The 26239-nt window shown below is 39.9% G+C and overlaps 2 protein-coding genes across 17 annotated transcripts in view; both read left to right on the forward strand.

Annotated features, from left to right (window-relative positions):
- SYTL2 (synaptotagmin like 2) overlaps window positions 1–10691 on the forward strand; it is a 101924-nt gene extending 91233 nt beyond the window's left edge. For all 16 annotated transcript variants that reach the window (XM_067038337.1, XM_059068481.2, XM_059068485.2 and 13 more), the window contains 6 exons: window positions 327–429; window positions 2434–2604; window positions 4603–4681; window positions 6414–6513; window positions 8438–8643; window positions 9460–10691. In XM_067038337.1, coding sequence (XP_066894438.1) covers window positions 327–429; window positions 2434–2604; window positions 4603–4681; window positions 6414–6513; window positions 8438–8643; window positions 9460–9605 — 805 coding nt within the window. In that variant the 3' untranslated portion in view covers window positions 9606–10691. The remainder of the gene's footprint in view (window positions 1–326; window positions 430–2433; window positions 2605–4602; window positions 4682–6413; window positions 6514–8437; window positions 8644–9459) is intronic.
- Window positions 10692–16914: 6223 nt separating this feature from the next.
- CCDC89 (coiled-coil domain containing 89) lies at window positions 16915–18053 on the forward strand. The gene has a single exon (XM_059068518.2). It carries the CDS (start codon window positions 16915–16917, stop codon window positions 18028–18030), a length of 1116 nt encoding a protein of 371 aa, XP_058924501.1. The 3' UTR covers window positions 18031–18053.
- Window positions 18054–26239: the final 8186 nt, after the last annotated feature.

Genomic DNA, 26239 nt, shown 5'->3' on the forward strand with positions numbered 1-26239 from the left:
TAGGAAACTAGCCAATAGAATTAAGCATCAAGTTAGAGGTCTGTCATCTTCCCCCTGCCCCACATTAGTTAAGGTCAAAGGAAGAAAGGAATTCAGGAAATATCCCTTAAAAATCTTCAAAACAATATAAAATGATCAATTCCACTGAAATCACTTTAAAAGCTTAAGTGTAAAGGTATTGGTGAGAGCATTTATTACATACTGCTTTTCCTAGTGTCATGAAATAATTATTTCTATCAATTTCCAATGCATTTTTTTTAAAAGTGGAGGTAGACACATCACTTTTATTTTCTCTGACCTTCTTGTCTGTTCAATTCTCTTTTTAGATATGTAAAGACTTACCTGTTACCAGACAAGGGCAAAATGGGCAAGAAGAAAACGCTTGTAGTGAAGAAAACGTTGAATCCTGTGTATAATGAGATATTGCGGGTATCTATGACCTCTCTATCTAGGAAAATCCTAAATGGTGACCTATGCATTTAAAAGGCCATGTCATCTTGGGTAGTATCTCTACAGAGGAAGTCAGTCACCAAGAGAGAAGGAAATGAATAACCATTTTCTGAGAATCTGCTTTGTATGAGATGATACACCATGACTGTTGTCTGCATTATCTCATGCATGCCCTCCAGACCCTGCCAGGGGGATAGTATTATCTGTGTCTCACAGATGAGGCAAATGAAGCTTAGAGAAATAAAGGAACTTGCTCAAGGATACACAGCTGATAAAGCTGAGCATTGCCACCAAAACAATCTTATAAAAGCCTAATTCTGATCATGTTATTTTTTTGCTTAAAATATTTGAGGATTCCCATTATCCTTAGGGTCAAGTACACCCATCTTAACACGCACACCACTCCCTTGATAACCTGAGTTCCAGCCTCATCATTCCACTTCCATAGTCTTTCTTCAGGTCACCCTGATTCCTTTCTGTTCTTTGGAGGAACTACATTTTCTCACACTGCTGGGACTTTCTGTTCCTTCAGACTGGGATATTGTTCCCCACATTCTGTCCATAACTACTTCCCACAGCCTGAAATGCCTCTTCCTATTAGAAGCTGTCCTTAACCCCTAAGTTTCCCTGCTGTCTGCTGCCTCAGTCTCCTTGTTTTACAATAGGCTGTGTTAACATTCAGCACTTTAACTACTGGTTTAATTATAAGTTCCATGAGGGCAGGGACCAACTCTGTGTTGCTCGTAAACTGCATACCCTTATGCAAATGATTTAACCCATCTGCACTTCAGATCTGCAAAAGGGAGATAAGAATAGTACCTACCTACCAATATGTATGAAGTAATTAGTATGCATTAAACACTGAGTAAATGCTGGCTCTTAGCACAGTGTCTGGTGTAGGTACTTAAAAAATGTTTATAGATGGATGGATAGATGAATGAAGAATATACCTGGCTCAAATGCCCATATTCCTTTTTTCCTTCAAACTTTATTAAGCTGCCTTAGTCACGAGTAACAGATTATTTAAAGCTACAAATATGAGAAGGATTATTCATTCCCTCTTTCTGAAAATTCTGTCCAAGTATTTGGTTATCCTCTGAGAAAAGGAGCAACATTAAATTAACCCTCAGTCATCCATGGGTGAATTTTCTGTAGCAAGTTTTTAATTATGACTTGACTATGATATACCTCAGAACCCTAGCTATTTCTAGGTCAGCTACTTCAACCCTATACTCAGGAAAAGCCAGCTAGTTTAAATGGTAAACTCAGAGAAAGGCAAGTCTTCTACAACCAAAATGGACAGTCAAGTAGTATATCATAAAGCCAAATAGAGATTATTTTTAGATTAGAAAGACTATTATCCCTTCCATGATTATATATAATCAAGTACTGACTACATTTTAGATTAAAACTATTAGGATGCTGAAAAAACCAGGTTGATCTTTTCTTGAAAAATATCTTGTCCTTGCAGGATAATGGTGGGAGAGGTTGTATGTATATGGGACAGGTGATATATAGGAACTCTTCTGTACTTTCAATTTTGTGTGAATCTAGAACTGCTCTAAAAAATAGTCTATTTTTAAAAGTACTTTGTCCTTAGGTAGAAAACAGACCATTGGATTAAACTTCATTTGTATTTTTAGACTGAATTTGATTTATGTTATATCTAGTTAGAACTAAAAACATCCAGTAAAAATTGAATAATTGGCTTTTGTTTTTAGAGAGCTATTACTGGCTATGATATTTGAGCCATCATTTGCTTTTCCAGAGGGGGAAAGAAAAATGAGCTTTTGTGAAAGATGAATTTGAGCTCTTTGAAACAAGACACTTAGAATAAGATGACTTTGCAATATTCTTGAGACTTGAAACCTAACAGATGAGAAAATCTAATCTACACAGATGACTTTTTTCTTCATCTCTATGTCATAACTTTGGCATAAAATAATATTATTTACCACTTTAATTTCCTTCTTTGAACTGCAGTATAAAATCGACAGGCAAATCTTAAAGACACAGAAACTGAACCTGTCTGTTTGGCATCGAGATACATTTAAGCGCAATAGTTTTCTGGGGGAAGTGGAACTTGATTTGGAAACTTGGGACTGGGATAACAAACAGAATAAACAATTGAAGTGGTACCCTCTAAAGCGGAAGGTAAGTGCAGAGTTTTTTGTTTGGTTTGTTGGTTGGTTGGTTTGGGGCCTAGGATACAGGAGAGAGCTGCTGTAAAATTGCATTTTCATTCAGAATGCTTACCCATAGTTTGGGATCATTACGTCTTTTCACTCTGTCCCATATGTTTCTTATGCTCTTTTCTATATTTTCTATTCTTTTTTTTTCTCCTCTCTATTCTTTGGGCTGGCTATTTTTTGCTAACCTTTCTTTGAGTTCAATAATTTTCTTATCTGCTGTGTCTAATCTGCTGTTACACCCATCTACAGGTCCTCAATTATACTTTACAGATTTATATTTTCATTTCATTCTTTTTTATAGATTCCATTTCTCTGCTAAAATTCTCCATCTTCACATTATCTTTATGAATTTATTAATCAAAGTCATTTAAAGTTTGTATCTGAAAACTCCAATATCTTAAACATTTGTGAGTCTCATCTAATTTTTTATCTTAGTTTGGTCATTTGGTACTGTGTTCTGATATGCCTGTTCATTTTTTATTGCATGCTGGACGTTGCGTATGAAAAATTCTAGGGATAATTTGAGAGGGTTTACTTTTGCATCTGACACATAGAGTAGGGACACACGGCCTTAATCTAGTCTGGTAATGAACTGACTAGAAGCTGGGGTTCAGCTTTCACATGGTCTGATCTAGTTTTTCTTTGCCCATATTCCTAGGCTGTGGTCTTTCATGGGTTGCAACTGAAAACCTAGGTAGCACTCAAATTTAGCATGTATCCAATTCACTTGAAGAACTTATTAAAACATAGATTTCTGGCCCTGTTCTGAGGATTTCTGTTTTGGTAAGATCTGGCCCAAGAATATGCATTTCTAACAAACTCCCAGGCATTGCTGATGCTGCTGGCCTGGAGACCATACTTTGAGAACTACTGGTCTAGAGGATTTTCTGAGACCATCTCTCCTTAGCTGGCCAGTTTTTGCCTCCCCAGCACTGTGAGAAGCCCTGCTCAGCTTCTTAGTCTCTTTCTGCTAGGCTTGTTGTGCTCTCAGTTGGCACTACTTGAAAATCAGCTAATGCCTCAAAGTGGAAAGCAGAGAATGTCAGGCTCCAACATCTTGTCCATTTGAGTCCTGTCTATTGTAATAATTCTTCATCACCTTCAAATAGATTCTTTTTATCCAGTTTTTTTTTATCCTCATCGTGAGGGTTGATGTGATCCCAGCAAGTCCACCATAGCTGCAAGTGATACATACAATTAATACAAACTATTAAGTATCTTCACAATAAAACAGTTCCACTTAAGAAATGGTTCCAAAATATCACATCAGAATCACCTGAGGCACTTATTTCTAGGTCTACCCACGACTTGCTAGATGCGAATTCCTCAGAAGTTGTCAAAAGAATCTCATTATTAACTAACTTCCCTTATGTTTCTGACATGTAGCCATGTTTTGGAAATAAGGCTCTAAAAGACCAGAATTTGAAAGTAGAACTCTCTCTTTCTTATAATAGATATGTTTGAAAATTATTGTTCAGTCGTTGTTATTCTTACAGGCATCTCCTCGTTTGGTCTAAAATAATTAGGTTAATGCAGCTTTGAAAATGTAATATTTGTTCTCCCTCCTGCCCACGCCCCCCCCACTCTTGTTACTCCTTCAAAGAAAGAGAATACAAATAAGTTGTTTTATGTGCTGGCTGAATGACTGACAACATGTATGTGTTTTTATAAAAACCAAAGCATCCCAGAACACCTCTCCTGTCTCCAAGAAAGCCGTTCTGATTTCTCTGAACTAAAGGCCTTGAAATGATTTCTGGGCACCCTCCAAAGATACACAATATAGCTTTCTCAGATATAAAAGCAACACTCTAGCTCTGATGGGGAGGGAAATTTTAATCCAGGGCACTCATGAGTGACACCTAATCCGAGAAATGAGGCAGGTATGGTCCCGTAACAGAGCACCAACAAACAGGGTAAATGGTTTGTGTCTCATACCTGCTGACATTCCTTCATTTTCCAGACAGCACCAGTTGCCTTTGAAGCAGAAAACAGAGGTGAAATGAAGTTAGCTCTCCAGTATGTCCCAGAGCCAATGCCTGGTATGTAGTGATTTTCTTTCCAGATTTATGTCCTTACCTTATGTCTCCCCTCTTCAAGGATTTCTTTGAGTTCTATGATTTTTTCAGAGGTGAAGCCCTAAATAAACTTACTAATTTAGTAATTGTATAGACCGAATGAGTCAATCCACAGTTGTAAACTACAGAATTTTCTTTTTTTTTATTGTGGTAAAAACACATAACATAAAATTTTTCTTAACTATTTTTAAGTATACCATTAGTAGTGTTAAGTATATTTACAATGTTGTGAAGCAGATCTCTGGACTTTTTCATCTTGTATATCTGAAACTCTATACCCATTAAACCGCAATTCCCTTCTTCCCTTTCCCTCCAGGTTCCCCTTCCTGGTAACCACCATTCTATTTTCTGTTTCTATGAGAAAAATTCTCATTTTTTTTTCAGTCCAGCTTACAACCCTTGTTTTAACTTTTACCTCACTCTCCCCAAAGTTTGTGTCTCCACAGCGTGAATTAACTTTCCTGTATAGTGCTGTGATACAAATGGAACTGGTGTGTTTTTTTCCCCCATAGGTGGCAATTGGGAGAATTCATATGAAGCCCCTAAGAAATTAGAGGTCATTTGTCCTCTACTCTCAAGGTCTCATTAGGGGAGAAAGCTTTTTCTTCAAAATTTTTAATTGCATCCTTGATGTTAGGGCCTCAATTCTCCAGCACAGTTAAGGAGCAAGAGACTGTGAGGAAATGAGTGGTAACCTCCCTCTCATTTCCCACACAGCTCCCCAAGTTGTCCTCCTTAAGAATCTATATGAATGTTAGCACTGAAATCAGGGTTTGCAAACTCAGGTACTTTCAGTAGCCTATCCAAGTCTTAGATGAAGTCCCATCTCCTCCCTGAAGCTTTTCCTGAATGTTTTTACCCTCACTGATCACATCATCTTCTAGAACATTACAGTAATAACTTTGCATTTCATTCTTATATTACCTTTTTATAGTTTTTATTGAGTTTCTCTCTCTAGCTTAACTGTAAACATCTCCCAAGGACATAGATTTCCTGTATTCCTTGTATGTCCAGTGACATTCCTAGCATAGGGCTGAGCACATAATAGATGCTCATTAAATACTGGTTGGTTGACTGATTGGGTTCACCCATCCAGAAATATACGGTAGTATTCCTCCATCCATGTGCACCCAACATAGACAACTTCAGACTAAGCCAACTTCTCAGTAATTCCCTGTCCATAATACTGGCTGTTACATGTGTCTATATAATAGTCCTATAAAATTTGTAACTACTTTTAACAAGAAGAGTGACTATACCTTAACCAGTACCTGTTTTGGTTACTCTATACTCAGATATGTTTAAAATGCCTCCTATCAGCACTGATTGATATTGATATTAATATTTGAAAGGTATATGCATTTCACTGAGTAGTTTTGAATATAACTGTAAATGGATGATTCACATACCTAATATCTATAATTGATCTCATTGAGCCAAGCAAAACCCAAAAAGAATGATGTAATACTCTGTACTTGGAATCAATTAAATTATTTTCATAGAGCTATCTGAGCTCAGTACAGCCAGACTATGAAAGATATAGTTAAGAATAGATATAATCAATTAGGATCACATGGTCAAGCACTAGCTAGCATCACTATGTCAGACCATTTTTAGATTGGCATCTTTGGATGCTGTACTGCCGAGAGAGGAATGGCAGTGGAATTTCATTTTCTCTTTCTTTTTTCTGTTACAGGTAAAAAGCTTCCTACAACTGGAGAAGTGCACATCTGGGTGAAGGAATGCCTTGATCTACCACTGCTAAGGGGCAGCCATCTAAATTCTTTTGTTAAATGGTAACAGCATTGATAACTCTCCTCCCTCTTCTACAATAGCCTGGCCGTTGCTGCTTGCTTTTACTTTTCTGTATCTGTAATGCTGAAAGTCGTCATTCGTAGTATAAATGAAATAACTTGAGACAATGGCGACTTGAGCTAGAGGGATCTTTGACATGAACCCCCTCCAAGGCTTCATTTAGTTTTTTAAAAATAAATTTATTTATTTATTTATTTATTTATTTTTGGTTGCATTGGGTCTTCGCTGCTACATGTGGGCTTTCTCTAGTTGCAGCGAGCGGGGGCTACTCTTCATTGTGGTGCGCGGGCTTCTCATTGCCGTGGCTTCTCTTGTTGCGGAGCGTGGGCTTTAGGCGTGTGGGCCTCAATAGTTGCGGCATGCAGGCTCAGCAGTTGTGGCTCGCGGGCTCTAGAGCACAGGCTCAGTAGTTGTGGTGCACGGGCTTAGTTGTTCCACAGCATGTGGGATCTTCCCGGACCAGGGATTGAACCTGTGTCCTGTGTCCCCTGCATTGGCAGGCGATTCTTAACCACTGCACCACCAGGGAAGTACTTCATTTAGTTTTAAAATAATAAAGATAAGAGGGAATATATACAATCGAAACCAGAGATCACATACTCAGATACTTAATGTCTTCTAGGAGGTACATCTGCTGATGAGGACAATATTCAATGCTAAAGAGTTTATGAAATGGCTAATGGTGATGCCACACCTCTTGGATCCTTTGTGGAGCATCTGTTTTGTGGCCCATTTGCAAAAGGCCTTTTGCATCAGTCTGTAAATATCTGGGAAGTTATTTGCTAAATAGACCCATACTAATAATTAGCTCATAAGAGCTTAAGACAATTTGGGTTTTTAAGTTGCAACCTTTTTCTCTGTTGTAATATAAATGCTTGGCATCTAGTAAATAGTAACTAATCAGATAGTATTGTGCTGTCCTAACTCTCTGACTAATTTTATCTATATAACTTCTACCAGAAGACCAGTTGTAGCTATTTAAGTTTATATGACCTTATTTATGATTTTCCCTATACATATTCTTCATAGATGTCAACTGATAAGTTTTTCAGCTCAGGTCAGTCTTCTATTCCAAGACTAGTTCCGGCCCTTCTTGCCTTCGCAAGAGGCATGGTGGTTAAATTAAATTCAATTATTACCATAAAGTAAATATAAATAATTGCAAATATGTAATACAATTTATTCCCAAAGTCAAATCTAGCAAATTGGAGAGATTTCTCTTCTTTTTCAGTTCTGTACAAGACTGATTTCTTAGGCTATCACAGATAATCAGGAATAGATTTTAGAGGAATCCTCAAACAATTGCTACATAGTAAACACTAAGTGCAGGTACTGAACTAACTTGTTTGCTTAATATGTAATTCTAATATTAACCTTTTGAGGTAGGCGTCACCATTCCCATTTTATAGATGAGGAAGCAAGTGTCTAAGAGGTTAAGTCAATTTCCTACACTACACAGCCACTAAGTGGCAGAGTCAGGATTCCAAGCAAGTGTGGTCCTCTCTGGTGCAGAGAGTCTTTCCAGCAGGATGCCCCACCATCGCCATCACCATCACCATCTCTCTACACTCTTTTTTTCCTTCCATTTCCTCTCGCCAATCCTCAGTAGCTGAAGCACACTGAAAGCATGAGTTTACTGTCTTATTAAAATGCTCTCACAGGGCTTCCCTGGTGGCGCAGTGGTTGAGAGTCCGCCTGCCGATGCAGGGGACACAGGTTGGTGCCCCGGTCCGGGAAGATCCCACATGCCGCGGAGCGGCTGGGCCCGTGAGCCGTGGCCGCTGGGCCTGCGCGTCCGGAGCCTGTGCTCCGCAACGGGAGAGGCCACAACGGTGAGGCCCGCATACCACAAAAAAAAAAAAAAAAAAAAAAAAAATGCTCTCACAATAATGTTTCCTTTTGTAGTACCATCCTTCCAGATACAAGTAGGAAAAGTCGCCAGAAGACGAGAGCTGTGGGGAAAACCACCAACCCTGTCTTCAACCACACCATGGTGTATGATGGGTTCAGGCCCGAGGACCTGACGGAAGCCTGTGTTGAGCTTACCGTCTGGGACCATTATAAATTAACCAACCAGTTTTTGGGAGGTCTTCGGATTGGCTTTGGAACAGGTAAAATTTGTTACATTTTTAATTCTCCCTGAGTCCAGTGCATCTGGAGACACTAGAGATTGGTTGGTTTGTTGTTTTGATTCTTCCTAATGAAAACAGATATTGTTTCTGTTAAGTATAATGAAATGAATGAGTGAAGGAATGTCAGGCTGTGTGCCAAAGATTAACAGGATGCAGTGTCTGTCTACACAGAGCTTAAGTTATTGTGGGGGAAATCAGAAAAGCCTTCATCACTACTCTTTCCTGAAAAAACATTTATGGCCCTTCATGGCTAGAAGTGTGCTTTGCATAATAATAGTAACTAATATTTATGGAGCACTGATCACTGTATTAAGTGCTTTATTTGCATTATTTCATTTAATCCTCACAGTAGTTCTATGAGTTGTTTCTAATGTTATCCCCAGAGAAACTGATGTTCCAAGAAATTAAGAGCTAATAAGTGGCAGAGTCAAGATTCAAAATTGAGTCTGTTAGACACTAAAGTTGTAACTGCACTTCCCTAGAGATCACCTACTCTCACTTCCAGCCCAATGCTGGAATCCTCCCTACTATCCCCTTATGCACCTGACAGATTCTCGTCTACCTTTTATATGGATGTGAAGAGAAATATTACTCTGAGAGTACTGAGAATAATCCCAATTGTGGTGGGTCCCATTATTGGATATCTCAGATGGTTAAACAGTTCTTTCTCTGCCCTCCTGGTGATGTTAAAACTCTTCCTAGCTGTCTCCATTGGTGATTATAATTAGGGAATGACTCAGTTTTTCCCAATGAGCTATTCCTTTCTAAATGCAAAGCTTCCCTTTTTTTTTCCAGGGAAAAGCTATGGTACTGAAGTGGATTGGATGGACTCTACTTCAGAAGAAGTTGCTCTCTGGGAAAAGATGGTAAATTCCCCCAACACTTGGATTGAAGCAACCTTGCCTCTTAGAATGCTGTTGATTGCCAAGATTTCCAAGTGAACCCAAAGTCCACTGGCTCCTCCACTGAAAACTACTAAACACGTGGAATCTGATCTTAAAAATGTTACTATGTAGACAGAGATCCTCACCTATCTATTGCCATAACAAATGCTACACAGCATGTTAAAGTCAACCTGCATGTACTTCTTTGGTTACAAGGCCCAAGAGACTTAAATGATAACAAAACATGTTAACGTGTTTGTGACTCCAACATTAAAGAAGATGTTTGAGAAAGTTAAGAAAATCAAACCATTGCTGCTGCTTCAAAGAAAAAGCTGCCAAAAATAATTAAATGTGGGGTGTTGTTAATGAACAGAGTTTTCCAATTTGCCATCATGTGTTTCTTTTTTTTTTTTCATTTTTTGGCCATGCCACAAGGCTTGTCGGATCTTAATTCCCTGACCAGGGATCGAACCCAAGCCCCCTGTACTGGAAGTGTGGAATCTTACCCACTGGACCACCAGGGAAGTCCCACCACCATGTGTTTCAAACCACAGTTTTGTGCTACCGTTAGGACGGCCTGCCACTTGATCATTGAAAACCCTTGCATGAACCGAAAAAATGTTGGTTGTAGAAGAGTGACTGAAAGATACTCCTACGAGGAGGAAAAAAAAGGCAGAATATCAGTGATGGTAAAGAATTGTTCATAAGAAAACTATTTAATCTCTATTGAAAATGGAATTCCATGTTAGGGCAATGAGACTACATTTACTGCATATATTTTTTGCCTTGAGAAACTTTCCCTTTTCCCAGTGTTAAAGTCCCAAATGTGCTTTGGTGCCACCCACTGGCCATAGGTGGAATTTAGTTTGGGGCTTAATTTTCTCCTAAGATAAGTCTCAAGCCTGTATTTTGTAATAGAGTGCCCGTATATAAAACAAAAACCTTGCATATATGAGATTCTGTTTTTCTTATAACTCTACTATATGAAAAGAGCATGAGAGTGATCGCAGACATGCCTTGCAACAAAGTTTTAATTAGAATGTAAATTGTTAAATTATACTGTACTTCCTGTGTCTGTATAATTTTCATAAAGTATTTTGTAAAAACCCTTAGAATAAATTATTATATGATTTAATTGTCAAATTAATCTCACTTCTTGTTTTAAATGAAATACTTTATGTTAAGAACCCTAAAATCTAAATTCCCTAGCAAGGCTAAAGAATTTTGGGGCTAATATTTCTCCAGAGTCTTTACTGCAACTCTGGGCATCATTTTCTCTAAATTGGAAGCTTCAGCTGTATTATTAAGAGTAGAACTTATATTTTTAAAAAGGTATTGAGGGACTTCCCTGGTGGTACAGTGGTTAAGAATCCGCCTGCCAATGCAGGAGACTCGGGTTCGAGCCCTGGTCCGGGAAGATCCCACATGCCGCAGAGCAACTAAGCCCATGCACCACAACTGCTGAGCCTGTGCTCTACAGCCCGCGAGCCACAACTACTGAGCCCACGTGCCACAACTACTGAAGCCCGCGTGCCTAGAGCCCATGCTCCACAACAAGAGAAGCCACTGCAATGAGAAGCTCACGCACTGCAATGAAGAGTAGCCCCCACTCGCCGCAACTAGAGAAAAGCCCGCGTGCAGCAACGAAGACCCAACACAGCCACAAAAAAAAAAAAAAAAAGTAGTTGAAAAGCTTTGAAGATACATTAACATTTATTCTTAAAGTTTTCCACAAAGACATTTTTGGGTCATTTAATACATAAAGAATTACTCCCCCTTAGAACCCCCCTAGCTCGCCATTCTCAAAACAAGCCTTGATTTAATATAGGTTGGGGGAAGCCTGGGTGGTGAGGGGAGGGTGAGATCTTACAACAGGTATCTAATGAATGTCATTGAAAACATCTGGAGTGCTTGCCTCCCTTCCCGGAAACATGCTAGAACCTTCGACCCACTGGCCAGTAAGAGCAACTAACCTAAAATAATGCCCTTCCCTCATTGTCTCTCAAGGTCTTTTAGGAGGGTGGTTAATCTAGCTGTATTTCCTCTTCCTGTTCTGGCTGCAGGGAGGGACAAGATGAGGTGAAAGGAGGCACCATCTCCAAGGTCGGCTGGAGCCATAGCAGAAGTGCAAATCCTGTTCCAGCTCCTGCCACTTCATACTACAAGCTACTTTCTAAGTCCTTTTTTCAGTTACCTGCTCAGCCATCTGCCAGCATCCAGCCAGCTATGAAGCATGAATGAGATGGGTTCTAGTATCTCCCCATCTTGGACTAGGAATGCCCACCTCCCCTATCCCCAGATCCCCAAAACACCAGAGGGGACAATAGAACCATCCTACATCTGCCCACAGAACTTCCAACTGCCTTGGGTCATCCAAGGGGATGTCGTGTCACATTGTTTTTCCAAAAAAAACTAGAAGAGCTTTAATCTCACCTGGCTACAAGAGGAAGGCTAAATGGGATTTTCATGATAAAGTGTAGGCAACCTGAATTCTTTGGTGAACTCAAGTTGACAGACTTTTCATCCCGTGGGATTTTTAGGCAAAGTCCCTGCTGAAATTTTTTATTTTCTTAAACTGGAGGCATTTCCTTGAACTGAATGTTTTAGGGCTCTTTTTCTTTTTCCAGAAACCCAACCAGAAATAAGCCCCAAAGAGGGATTTATTGGAAATAAAATGTTAGCCCAGAGAATTAAGGAAGTACTACAGGAACTAGATTACTTTGGGGACTCGTGGGCTGGAACCAGGAACTCAGATACTGTCTCTCCTCTTCCTCAGGGACAGGCAGCTCCAGCATCACAAGCTCTCAGCTAAAGCACTTCTCTTTCCTGGATTCAGCTTGAGAGAGCTCTGGGAGAAACTGGCCAGGCTTGGGTCATGTCCCCACCTATTGGACCACTCACGGTAGCCAGGAATGGATAGGGTAAGATCTTATGCTTGGCTCTGTGTGGATTATGTGTCCACCCTGTGGCCAGGGAGAAGTGATCCATTTTCAGAAGAATAGGGTATCATACAGATGGGCACTGGAGAAATCAAGAGCTAGGCAGCCATGTAATTTGTTTCCCCCTTTGGTGAAAATGCTTCAAAATTCCATTATTTAAAAAATGAAGTAATATCCCAAAGAGTCATTGCTGACTCTTTCCAGGGAGGCTGCAATTTCCCCAACCATCATGACTACTGCAGCTTTTAAGTAGATGGTGAGGATCCTGGGAACTGCATAACCTGTTCATATGGCCTAGGAGCCCACCAAAGCATGATTACTGTTAGCCTAGGCTTACGTCCAGGGAACTTGCTTGGACTTCTTTGTACATCTCTCATCCATACTCACCATTTAAGTAAAAAGTCCCTGAACATCTGCCTTCTCTGTACTCTTAGGCCTTTGTACATCTTCTCTCATTTAATTCCGACAATATTCTTGAAACATAGGCATTATTATCCACATTTTATAATTGGCAGGGGACAAAGAAACTAAGGCACAGAGAGGTTAAGTTGTCCCCAGGAAGAATTCTCCTTTGGGATTGCTCTCCTATCTCCTCTCCTGTCTCCACTCCCCCGCAGGCTCATTCACTAATTTCACTAGTTTGTTTTACAAAACAAATGCTCCCACACATTTGATCCAATCACAGAACATTCCTTCCACTTCTTTGGCTGACTTGTTCCAAAAGAACTGGTTCTCCTTCAGCCTTACAAAAAGAAGACTCTCGCTCTTCACATTCAGCACCTCAGTCAGGATGTGGGATCAGACTTCAGATCATTGTGCCCCTGTATTTATTCTTTGAGAAAAGTGATGTGTCCAATTTATCCATGATTATGTTAGCAGATATCATACTGAATTGCTGTTTTTCTATTATTTGTCTCCATCATTAGACTGTAATCATCTTAAGAGCTGGGACTGCAAACCTTGGACATAACAGTTACTCAGTATGTGAATTGAATGAATGAATGATTAAGCAAATGAATGAATGATGAACTAAAGACCATGGGGTTCGGTATCAAAAAATCTGGGTTTGAATTCTGTCTCTATCACTTACTCTCTGAGCGACTTGGGACAACTTAACCTCTCTGTGCATTAGTTTCTTTGTTCCCTGCCAACTATAAAATGTGGATAATAATGCCTATGTTTCAAGAATATTGTCAGAATTAAATGAGAGAGGATGTACAAATGCCTAGTACTATGTAGGGCATATAGAAGAACTCTGTAAATAGCAGCTTTAAAAAGGAGATGTTAAAAGACTTAACAAAGACAAGTGGAGGGAACTCGTTGGCCAAGGTTCATGACTTGGACCTCTGGAAAGGGAATATACTGGATACCTTCAGGGTCAAAGGTAGTTGGGAAAATGGCATAACAAAGAAAACCATGGCAGAAAGGAACCAAAAGTCATTATTGCTAAACTGAAATTTCTCTGAGAAGAGTGATATACCAAATTTATTAATGTATACTTAGCATCTATCACTGCACCATACATTACAAATGTTTGTTGAATAAATCAGTGAATGAGTACTGATTAGGATCTTTTGAGATTCTTAACCTTGACAAGTGATCTATGAATTTAATATTTAAAATAATTTTAATGTAGAAGAGATATATAAAATATTCCTAATGTAGAAAATGTATTTAATCAACAGATTTCATTGAGCATCCATTATGTGCAAGGGACTTAGGTACAAAGAGAGGGGAAAGCATCCATAAGCTCATCCTCAAGAAACAACTGCTATTAACATCTTGAGTATTTTTCCTCTTTTCTTTTCTTAGGAGACATATTCTGTGAATTCACTTTACTACATCAGACAACCATATATGATAATCAGCAAATAAAATTTTCAATGTATGTCTGACCCTTTTATTTAAATGAAGAGGACTATTCTAATTTTCTAGTCACTTGCCTCAACTTTTCAAGTTCCATTTCAGTGTATGAAAGCTTGAAATTTAAGGAAAAGTGAAGAAGAGATGTGAGGGGGAAATTAAAAATAAGTTTCACTCACATTTTTAAATTCACTTTCATAAACCCTAAATAACCTACAATTTAAGTTATTAAAATTTTAGTTCAGGAGATTTTCCCAGCCTTTTGCTGGTGAAAGCTTTCCCTGATAGACAGATTCAGGATTTGGGACAGGAGATCCTGGTCTTTGAGGCCAAAGCAAAAATCTCAAACTCTTCTTTCAGATCTATTTTGCTCCAAGTGAAACCTGAAGCATTTAAAAATCCATCCATGTATAATAACACCCCAGGCTTTTTTCTTATCATCATGACTTGAAAAATTAAGTCTGAACACAGACATAACAGTGATTGCAGGAATAGCTAACTCTTTTTACTCTGTGCTTAAGTTTTCAAATCATTAAGATCATTCTAAATTTTAACTTTTTAATCTTGCTTTTTTCAATTATCTTTCAAACACAAGTATTTCCATGCCATTAAATTACCTATAAACATGATAATATTTAATGTCTACATAATATTCTATTATATGAAAATATCATAATTTTCTTAAAATGTTCTCTTTTTTGGACATTTTGGTTTCCAACTTTTAGCCGTTATAAACCACACTTTGAGCAGAACTTTTTCTTTCAGAAAAATGGTCTTTCTTTCAGCAAAGATCTCCCCCAGACGGACAATCATTAGTTCAAAAGGCATAAAGGCGTTTTAAGTTTTCAATACATCAATTGACTTTTACCATGGTATAAGAGAGCACCTATTTCACTATACCCTTACCAGTCCTGGGTCATCTTAAAAGAAGGGGAAAATTTTTGACTAATTTGATAGATGAAGTGATATCTAATGTTAACTTATATTTATTGGACACCTGATAGGGTTCAATTCTTGGCCATTTCTGTCCCCTCATCTGTGAATTCAATTGTTTATTTCTCTTTTAAGATGTTAATGCTTTATTGATTTGTACAGGCTCTTTGTAAAAATATAAATCTGTTGTCTGTCATATTTATGGTGGATATTTTTCTCTATTTGAATTTTGCCTTCAACATCCATTCAACATATAATTATCTGAGTCTCCCCAGGGCATTGGTCTAGTCATCAAGGATGAAACAGACACAGTTCCTGCCCCTAAGGATCTCAGAGTTTAACAGGGGAAGGCAGGGGAGTAAATGATGAGTGCAGTAAGGCTTTCAGATGCTCTGTTGGAAGTACAAATAGGCTAGAGTGGTTGCACTAAAAGAGGTAAGTGATCACATCTACCCTTAGGGGCTAGGAGAGGTCTCACAAGAGGAGGTGATTCTTACCTAAGTATAAAATGCTGAGTAAATTACTGGAGCCGCAAGGGACAAAGTGGGAAAAAGCATTCTAGGCAGATCGAACACCTACAGACAGGGCCTGCTAGGGAAATGTCAGTAGCTGGTGTTGGACTAGGGAATAAAACGAAAACATAAAGCAGGTCCTGAGGAGGAAGGGGCTGGAGGGACCTCAGAGTCACACAATATTTTAAATTATATATAACTTTAGATGTTTAAGTCAAATTAAGTGTTACCTTATTCATCTCTTACATAATATTTAAGCTAAGAAAGTCCTTCCTGACCCAGAACTTTAATGCTTCCCTTTATTTTCCTCTAGTTCCCATTTTTAATTCTTTGTTTTCATTTTAGTCTTTACATTTACCTGTTTAATCCATCTGGAATTGACTTTGGTGTGTATAAGGTAAGCCTTATTTGAATCTTTTTTTCTGTTTTAATGTTTATCACGTCTATATTGTCCATTAAGCTTTCCTCTGTAACCCTACTGTGCCAGTGGGTAAAACAGGGAGTGCTGAATGGCTAATAAAATGTATTCCCAGTTGGGGACAATGCTTCAGGAAACAAAAGAAATTTCTCTGGGGTCTGCTCTTTCACTGAGGTGTGTTAAACACTACAGGTACAAACTCACAGACATTTAGGATCACCGCTCTCAGAGTACTACTGCTACCTTGTATTTATAGATTGCAAATTTTTTAAGGAGCCAACCCTTTCCACAGAGAGGACTTTATTCTCATGACCAGTGAAGCAGGGAGAGGGAAGAGGAATATGTCACCACTGCTTGATTTGTTTACTCCCACAAGAAATTATGTGGAGTCAGGCTTCTTCCCTTGATGCTGGCTGGAAATCAAGTGGCTTGGCATCTCTGTACAGAACAGGCCAGACACTGTGCTGAGAGCTGTGACTGGTTAGAAAGGCAAGTATAACCTGACCAGATTGGTTCTGGACTCACCGGGGTCCCCCTGTTGTTACTTCACAGCATTCTGAAGACCTGTCCACCAATCACAGGGCTCCTTACTGGGTGAAAAAACAACTGCTAGACATTGCCAGGAGTCCCTAGCAACACTGCGGCTTTTGAAATCTGGAGAGGGAGGCTGTGCAGTCAGCCGATAGTAGAGGAGAGTGTTGATGCTTCAGGAAGAGACGGCTCTCAGGATGGACACCCCACCCTCTGAGGAACCCTTAGATAAGCAAAACAAAAAACTAGAAAACCAGGAAGAGGAGATGGAGTTTAAGGAACTGGATGGTCTGAGGGAAGCCTTGGCAAACCTCCGGAGACTGTCCGAGGAGGAGAAGAGTGAGAAGGTGATGCTATACTCCCGCATCCAGGAGCAGTCCCAGCTCATCTGCATCCTGAAGCGGAGGTCAGACGAGGCCCTGGAGCGCTGCCAGATTCTGGAGCTGCTCAACACAGAGCTGGAGGAGAAGAGGATGCAGGAGGCTGAGAAGCTGAAGGCCAAGAGCGAGCAGGCCCAGAGGCTGGAGGAACGCTTTATGATCCTGGCAGCCAACCATGAGTTGATGATCCGCTTCAAGGATGAACACAAAAGTCAGAACATCAAGCTGAGAGAGGAGAATGAGAGGCTGAGGATGGAGAATGACCACCTCTTCAGCCAGGCTCTGAAGGACCAGGAGGCCAAAGTATTGCAGCTCACTGACCGGAGTGAGGCCCTCACCGAGGAGCTGGAGTCTCTGAAACAGAGGAGCGCTCAGGAGGCCTGCCAGGCCCAGGCCCGAGAGAAGAAACTGCTGGAGCTGTGCCAGAGCCAGCAGGCCTGCGCCCACACCAAGGACACAGAGCAGCTGCACAGCCAGCTGCAGAGCCTCAGGCAGCAGCACCAGCAGGCCATGGAGCGGATGGCTAAGGCTGAGCAGGCACACAGCCAGCTCAACCGGGAGCTGCAGGCCAGGCTGCAGGCCGTCACTTGTGAGAAAGACGAGCTGCTGCAGCTGTCCATGGAGAGGGGCAAGGTGCTTCAGAACAAGCAAGCAGAGATCCGCCAGCTTGAGGAGAAGTTGGAGACGGCTGATGTGGCCAGGAGGCATGCACTAGAGAGGTTTGAACAAGAGGCAGTGGCCGTGGACAGTAACTTGAGAGTCCGGGAACTCCAGCGCAGGGTAGATGGTATCCAGAAGGCCTACGATGAACTCAGGCTGCAGTCTGAAGCCTTCAAAAAGCACAGCCTGGATCTTTTAAACAAGGAGAGAGAACTCAACGCCAAACTCCGCCATCTCTTTCCATAAGGAAGTTTCTGGCTCCTCTGGCCTCCAATTTAGAAATCAAGTATTTGTGCCTTGTGGCAAGAGTAAAGATGGGATTCCATTTATTCTACTTTTAAGTACAAGAGACCACTCAAAGAAAAACTACTTTACTATGATATTGTTGTTGCCATTGTCAGGATAACACTAATTTTCAGTCCTACCACCTAGAATACATGAGATTTACCAAATTTGTTTCTGTGCCTTTGAAATCTTCCTAAGTTTACTATCACTATCTCCACCTCCCCCATAACTTATTCATTCTCAACCTCAGATATCTTCATGTGTCCTAAGTTTTAAAATTAGCAGCCGTTATGGACTTGAGTGGATCTTAAAAGTGCAATGGGATGTGTTACTGTGAAAAGAAAAAAATAGCATAATTAGCCCTTGTAGATAGGTAGCCTTGTAATCTCCCGTAGTTGAGACTGCTATAACAGTTAATAGTATATTAATAGCATGGATAACTTGCAGAAAAGTGTCTGATTTTTGCAACGGGCCAAACAGTTGCTTGCTTCACCTGCTTTATGGCAGTATCCTTTCTATTTTACTTTATTTGCACTAGATTGGAGAACAAGAATTGAGCTCATTAAATTCTTTTCCAAAGTAGGCAAACTTTATTATAGTCAGTCTATACGAGCAGTAAGAATCAAGTAAGTAAAACCAACCCATTTTAATTTTTCCTGCAAGCTTAGATCACATTCCATTTTCTTGGTTTTTCTCCTTAATAAAAATAGGATTTAGAGGTACAAAAAAGCAAACATCAGTAGTTTCATTTAATATTGCACAATATGCTAATTAGACAAAAGTCCCCAGTTTGGGGTAATAGGTCATAGCACACTGGATATGATACATATAGCAACACATAGTGATTGTTGTGTTTCTAGTAACATACTTTCTTGCAACTTTTTCCTTTTATTAAAAAACCCATCTAAATGGAATGTATATATGTATACTTACATCATTTTTGTAGGAATACTTAAATGTGTAATGATAAAAACAGATAATAGCTATTATATATATTTATGCAAAGTTCTTAAAGAGGTAGATGTAAAACTACACTTTATGTAGTTTTAATTAATTTCCCTGTATTTAGTTGACATAGAAGCATTATTATGAATACTTCCCAAAATAGACTGCAGTGTAGTATTTTTCTCACCCATTTAGTGCCAAGAGTTACCTAATGATTTGAATTTATTAAAAAATGTTACTTGGTACCTTTTAAATAAACAATTTTAAGCATCACTTGCCTTACCTAAAGCAATTTTTAAAACCTGTTTTCTCACAGTTCTATTAAGATTGTGCTATTAAATACAAATTCCAAGGATCCACCTTGCTGTCTTGAAAGGACTATTTACTTCCTCTTACACATGACCAAGAATCAGAATCTATATAGGAGCTGATCAAGGTTACCCTTTACTGAGTCCATACTATTTATCATTGTGCTGAAGCACTTTCAATGTATTGTTTTATTTAATCCTTAGCACCACTGAAGAAGCTAATAGTGTTCATTTCTGTTTCAAATAAGAGGAAGCTGAGTTTCAGTAATTTGCTCAAGGCCAGTTAGTCACTGGGGAGCCGGGATTTTGATGACAACATCACACTGAAAGATATATTGACTATCTACTGAGTACCAAGCTCTGGCGGTGGGCACTGAGAATAAGCATAAAGAAGCATGTTTTCTGCCGTGGAAGAGCTCCCACACAGTCTAGCCCAGGGGCAAAAGAGCAGTCACATCCAGTGTAATGTGTTTTCACAAGGGGTGTTATGAGATCACAGTGGGTAAAACACACACACACACACACACACACAGAGTTAAAAGCCTGAGGGTAAGTGTTGGGATGGTAGAGAGGACTGCCGGGGGTGACTAACACAGAAGTTGATATATAAGCTGGTTCTTAAATAACTGGTACAATTTTATCAGGTGTTGAAAAGGGAGAAAGATTTCAGCATCGTGTAGAAAGTCACAGAGGTTTTTAAAAATGTCCAGAATACTTGGAAATCATAAGTAGTTGGGAGGAGGTGCGGAGAAGCATCTCTACAGATAAAAAGAAGAGAAGAGAGGCGGGAGGAGACTGGCAAGTGCACAAACAGGAGCCAGAGACGAGCCCTGCTCCTCCTCGCATGCAGGTTCAGGCGGATTTGCGAAAAGACTCGTGCGCATGCGTGCCAGCATCTCTTCCCGCCCCCTCCTCCACCCTCGCTGGCCCGTGCAAGCTCCGCCCAAACAGCTGTCGGGGTCGGGTGATGATCTCTCCCATTCAACTTTTGTGCCTAGCCTTCGAGGAGGAGGAAGAGGCTCCTGGGCAAAGGCCAAACGGGTCCTGAGGGCCATTTGAGCAGGGAATTCTGGGATCCTCGTACAGGAGTGTGGGCTAGCAGAGGACTGGCCACCTGGGCTCTTCATTAGGAGGGAAGGGTGCGTCTGGAAGAGCATGGGGGATGGGTAAGGTGCATGCTCCCTAAAATGTGGGCGCAAAGAAAGGGTCTCAGTTGCCCGGGTCTAAGGACAATGCTGTTCAGTCATGCTAAGGAGTTTGTGTTAGGTTGAACCATATAAAATTGCCACTTTGTAGGTTACAAATGATTAGATGTGGGCCATTTCATAATGCTCACTCTAATACCCTTTTGAAAGATATTGAAAAGAAAGTGGGTAACGAGAATAGAAGATCAAAGATGGATGCCTAGAGAACAGCTGAGGAAAGGAGCCCACAAAACAAAGGAAGAAAGTAAGAGTAATGTGCACCTATCATGTGTCAAGTGCTTTTCATGTCACCCTCATACCAACTCTTCAAGGGAGGTTCAATTATCACTATTTTATAGATAGAAAATGAGACTCAGAGAGAGAGGGTGACTCGCCCAAAGCCAGGAAGTTTTGGGGTGGCAGGGGTGAAATTTGAACCCAATCCCCTCTGGCAGGACCGGCTTCATGGACGTGCCACCTGCACGGGGAACCTGCACTTGGTTCTACTGCTGCTGCCTTGAGATTCTTAATAATTGTGTGGCAAGGGGCTCCACATTTTCATTTTATGCTGGGCACAGCAAATTATGTAGCTGGACCTGCTGTCTGGAGCTAAAACTAATGCTTTTTCTCAGCATACAAACCACCTTCTAACCAGCCACAAAAGGGCACTGTTTTTTGTGTTTGTTTGTTTGGTTGGGTTCCCCCCCCCCCGCTCTGTGATCCACAGCACTTTGTAATTCCACTCTCAGTGCTTATCTTGTATTTAATCTGTGACCCAGACCAGATTAGGGCATGGGCAACTAGATTAGTTTTTGTGGCATGCTCATCTGTAAAGCCATGCTTATCATTGGAACAAACTGTCAAAATGTAAATCAGCCACCTCCAAATTACTGTCCTTGAGGAGAAATTTTAAAACAAAACAACAAAACTCCTTTCTAAAGCAGACCTAGATCCCTAGTGAATTTGTCCGTGGCATCCACAAGCAGTAACCCTAAAATGAAAATCCATAGAACAGAGATTCTAAAACCATATAAGGTGTGACTAGCGCTGTGTAGCTAAGTGTGATCTTTTGTGTTACCTACACTGTAAGCCCTTCAGTGTGCCTCTAAGGAAGTTGTCTGGTTCAAAAAAAAATCAAAGAGAGCTAGAAAAGGAAGGAGAACTACAGGAAAAGTGAACTGACTGGCTGATGTTTTCACAACACTGTCTCCATTTCACTTAGTGAAAATTAACTGAAGTTAATTTGTTTCTAATAATCAAAGTATTGATAGAAAATCTATTTCTCCCCCACTCCACTACATTGAAGTTAAACCTTTAAAGAACGTTGTTTGAAGGAATACCTGCCCAGGTGCCTGCCTGCTGTTCTATCCAGCCCTCATTGACTCAGATACCTGTGGAGTAGCTGTGGCTGGGTCGGGGCAGGAATGATTCTCTGTTCCAAACTATGACAACATCAAGAGAACTGGGCAGACATTTGAGATACTACCTCTTGGCACGTGAACAAAGGAAAGAGGGCCACGACCCTAACTACTCTCCCCAAAGCTCACCAGATGACTTGTCTTCATTATCATTGGCCAAAACTGGGCCATATGCAAATACCCCAACCAAACATCTTCATGGGCAATGTTGCCACCATGACTGACTTGGACCAATCAGGATCTGCCTGGATCCTGGATAGAATAGGAATGAAGCCAATCTCTGTGGCATATAGTACATGGGTCTACCTGACAAAATCAGGGCTTTGCCAGCAAGGATGAAGGGAGATGGATGTTGGGTGGGCCACCAACAGTGTCTGCTGTACCACATCGACTTAGATTGACAGGGCTTTATCAGGCAGGGAGTCTTTTTTTTTTTTTTTCAATCTTAGCCTCTTAAAAAAGTTGTTGGAATTTTGGGAGGTGGCCAAGAATGGACTTTTCTAATCATTTGTCCATCTCCTTAAGGACAAACTGGATATTATTTTCCAAACATTAAGAACATCTTATTAAATTTAAGGGCCTAGGGCTATACAGATGAGTCTCCCTACTTGATGTTGTTCCTTTCAAACCTTCTGTTTATCCCATTTGGCAAAAACTAATCCAAGAAAAAAATTTTCCCTTGGACAGAACTCCCTGGTCATTCATTACACATTCAACTAACTACAATGCCCCTTCTCCAACCCCCTCACTCCTCAGTTCAACAAAGGGACTTATCCTAGCTATTTGCCAGACTCTCCCTATTTAATGCTTCTAATCCACTCTTATTTGCAGTAGTGTAAAATAATCTTCCCTTTAATGTTTAAGATGATTCATTACAGAATTGTTTGTAATAGCAAAAGATTGGAAATACCCTACATACCATCAATAAGGAACCAATTAAATAAACTGTGGGCCCTCCATACCTTGGAATACATTGCAAATGCAAAAAAAAGAAAAAAAAAGAAAAAAAAAAGAAAAGCAAGAAAAAGGAAGAAAGAAAAAGGAAGCTATCTGTATACTGATATAGAAATATCTCCAGAATACATGTAGAGGAAAAAAACAGGGTGCAGGGACTTCCCTGGTGGCACAGTGATTAAGAATCTGCCTGCCAATGCAGGGGACACAGGTTTGAGCCCTGGTCCAGGAAGATCCCACATGCTGCGGAGCAACTAAGCCCATGCACCACAACTACTGAGCCTGCGCTCTAGAGCCCGCAAGCCTAGAGCCCGTGCTCCACAACAAGAGAAGCCACCACAATGAGTAGCCCCTGCTCGCCACAGCTAGAGAAAGCCTGTGCACAGCAACAAAGACCCAACGCAGTCAAAAATAAATAAATAAATAAAATAAATAAATTTATTTAACAAACAAACAGCGTGCAGAATATCTATCATATATTACTTTTGTGTAAGGGGGAGAGAATGGGGGGGATAAGAATGTAAACATATGTACCCCCATCTATATAAATAAATATTGGAAAAAAGAAATGCTAAAAAGAAAGTGTTTATTAGTGGTGTGGATGAGTGTGGGGACAGGGCTGGTTAAGGATGGGAGTGTGAAGGAAACTTCTCAGCTTATCCCATTTTGTATCATTTGACTCTTGAACCATGTGAATATATCACCTCTTTAAAAATATAGTAAAATTGGGAATTCCCTGGCAGTCCAGTGGTTACAACCCTGTGCTTTCACTGCCGAGGGCCTGGTTCAATACCTCGTCGGGGAACTAAGATCCCACAAGGTGCATGGCACAGCCACCCCCTCAAAAAAATATATATGCACATGTATATTAAAATTAAAAACAAAAAATATCTTCTGCATAATTGCTTCCCAATAAGCTGTATTTCTGTGCAGATAACTCAAAAAGCCCACAGATTTTTCTTTCCCCAAGAACTGAGTAGACAAGACATATTTTCTATAGAGCCAAATATGGCCTGACAGATCTGGGTCAGGCCATTCAGCTGGAAGCTGCTGATTTCATTAATGTTCAGCCACATACAGCTAATGACAGTATCTTTTTCTACCCTAAGGAGTGCCTCCTATGATTCCTATTTCTCTCCTAAGTATAAAGATTTAAATGTATTAACTTTTCTCATGGATTTTCACATGTCTGTGTGAGACCTAAATTTTAGATTTTGGAAAGCCTATTTTCTCATCTATTCAAGTTTTTAGGCTTTGGGTGTTGGTTTGGGGTTTTGCCCTAACAGATAAAAAAGATGTAGAGGTAGGGCAGGCCAAGCCATTCTGATATTCAATTTTAATTAATAACATTTATTTAATATATATCATTAATGTAACAAATATTTATTGAGAGCCTGTTATTGGCTAGGCACTATGTTAAGTGCTGGGCACAACGTGAGCAATGCAGAGACCTTATCCTCACTGAATCTGCATCCTAGTGGGTAAGAAGAAAATGCTAAAGGATAGGATGACATGGGAGTGCATAGCAGGGTTTCTTTTTTTTTGTGTGTGTGTGTGTGTGTGTGTGTGTGTGTGTGTTTAATTGGGTAAAATAAATGCATATAACATAAAATTTTCCATTTTAACCATTTTAAAATTCAGAGGTAATTAATATTACAGTCATTATCTTGTGCAGTCATCACCGCTATTTATTTCTAAATAATCTTTCACCAACCTTTCATCTTTCCAAACAGAAACTCTAACCATTAGAGTCTCCTCTACCCACAGTCCCTGGTAACCTCTAATCTGCTTTCTGTCCCTATGATTTAGATATTTTACGTAAGTGGAATCATACAATATTTGCCCTTATTTCACCTAGCATAACTTTTTCATGGTTCATCCATGTTGTAGAATATATTAGAATCTCATTTCTTTTTATGACTGAATAATATTCTGTTGCAAATACATTTTGTTTATTTATTCATCTATTTATGGATACATTTGTTGTTTCTATTTTTGGCTATTGTGAATAATGTTGCTATGAACATCGATGTACAGGCCTGTGTACCGATTAGGTCCCTGATTTCAATTCTTTGGGGTGAATACCTAGGAGTAGAATTGCTGGCTCATATGGTAATTCTGTTTAACTTTCTGAGGAACCACCAAACTTTTTTTCACAGAAGCTGCACAATTTTACATTCTGATCAGCAATGTATGAGGGCTGCAACTTCTCTACATAAGGTAGAAGAGGTTAGGGAAAGCTTTTCCTAGAAGTGGCATTTAAGTTAAAGCCTATATAATGTATAAGAATTGTCCAAGAGCAGAGAGGAGGAAAACATTAAAGAAGCTCAGAAGTCTTCATAGCACTTCCTGTTCTTGGTAAGAAAACTGCTTTCACAATAGCCACACCATCTAGGGCTGCAGAATAAGCACTCAGAGTAGACTCTAACAAGAGACTCTGGCTAGATTAATCCAATTATGCTCACATCCATATTTATCTCCATCCCTATCAGAAATCTTAGCTCAATCTTCCCCATGCCCTATCCCCACTCAAATCCTTTCACTACGCCCTTTAGAAACTCAAATCTGTGATCAACAAACTAGTCAAGGTATTAGTGCAGTGAGTGAAGGGGAGCATTGGCATCAGACTGCCTTGTTTCAAATCACGTCACTTACTGGGTATCCTTAAATAAGATCTTACTGGGTGAAGAGGAAATCAGAGAGCTAAAGCTTTCAGTGAGTGAGCATTTATCCTACTTTTCCTATCCCCTGTATTTCACGGGGGAAATGGCCCATACGTGGTGAGATAAAGTTGCTTTTCACTGAAGAATCCCAGATAATAAAAGAATCCCAGGTAATAAAAGTAGTGAAATAATTTATTTAGGCACTGATCATCATTAGATGAAACCATTAGGAGAAAGGTTAATGGAGAATTTTACTGTCACCATTTGAAAACATTGATCAATCTTAGCATCACCAAAAACAGGAAAGCTAGATGTTGTATGCCTCCTGAGGTGACTCGCCATGAAGAGCAGCGCCTCCTTGGAAGTATTCCGGCCAAAAATGTTGAACCTTAAGCTAACTAAGCCCTGAGAACTAACTTCCCGCTTACAGGAAATATGGGGATGAGGGGAAAGTAAAACAGTACAAGAAAGCAAACAGACAAATATAGAATAATGGGACGTTGAACAGGACAACTGACCTGGCTTCTTCAGAAAAATCAAATGGCATTGGTGAAAAGGGGTGGAGGAATGCTGTCTTAGATTAAAAGAGGTTTGAGAGATATAAGGAAGGTATTAGAATTCTTTGGGTCCTTATTCAATCAAGCCATCTGTAGCTGGAAATTTTTGACACAATTGAATATTGACTGGGCTTAGATGAT

This window comes from Kogia breviceps, chromosome 7 (genome assembly GCF_026419965.1).
Source record: "Kogia breviceps isolate mKogBre1 chromosome 7, mKogBre1 haplotype 1, whole genome shotgun sequence".
NCBI classification, from domain to species: Eukaryota; Metazoa; Chordata; class Mammalia; order Artiodactyla; family Physeteridae; genus Kogia; species Kogia breviceps.

Coding starts and splice junctions, on each gene's coding strand:
- CCDC89 (XM_059068518.2), top strand. CDS start 16,915: ATGCTTCAGGAAGAGACGGCTCTCAGGATGGACACCCCACCCTCTGAG.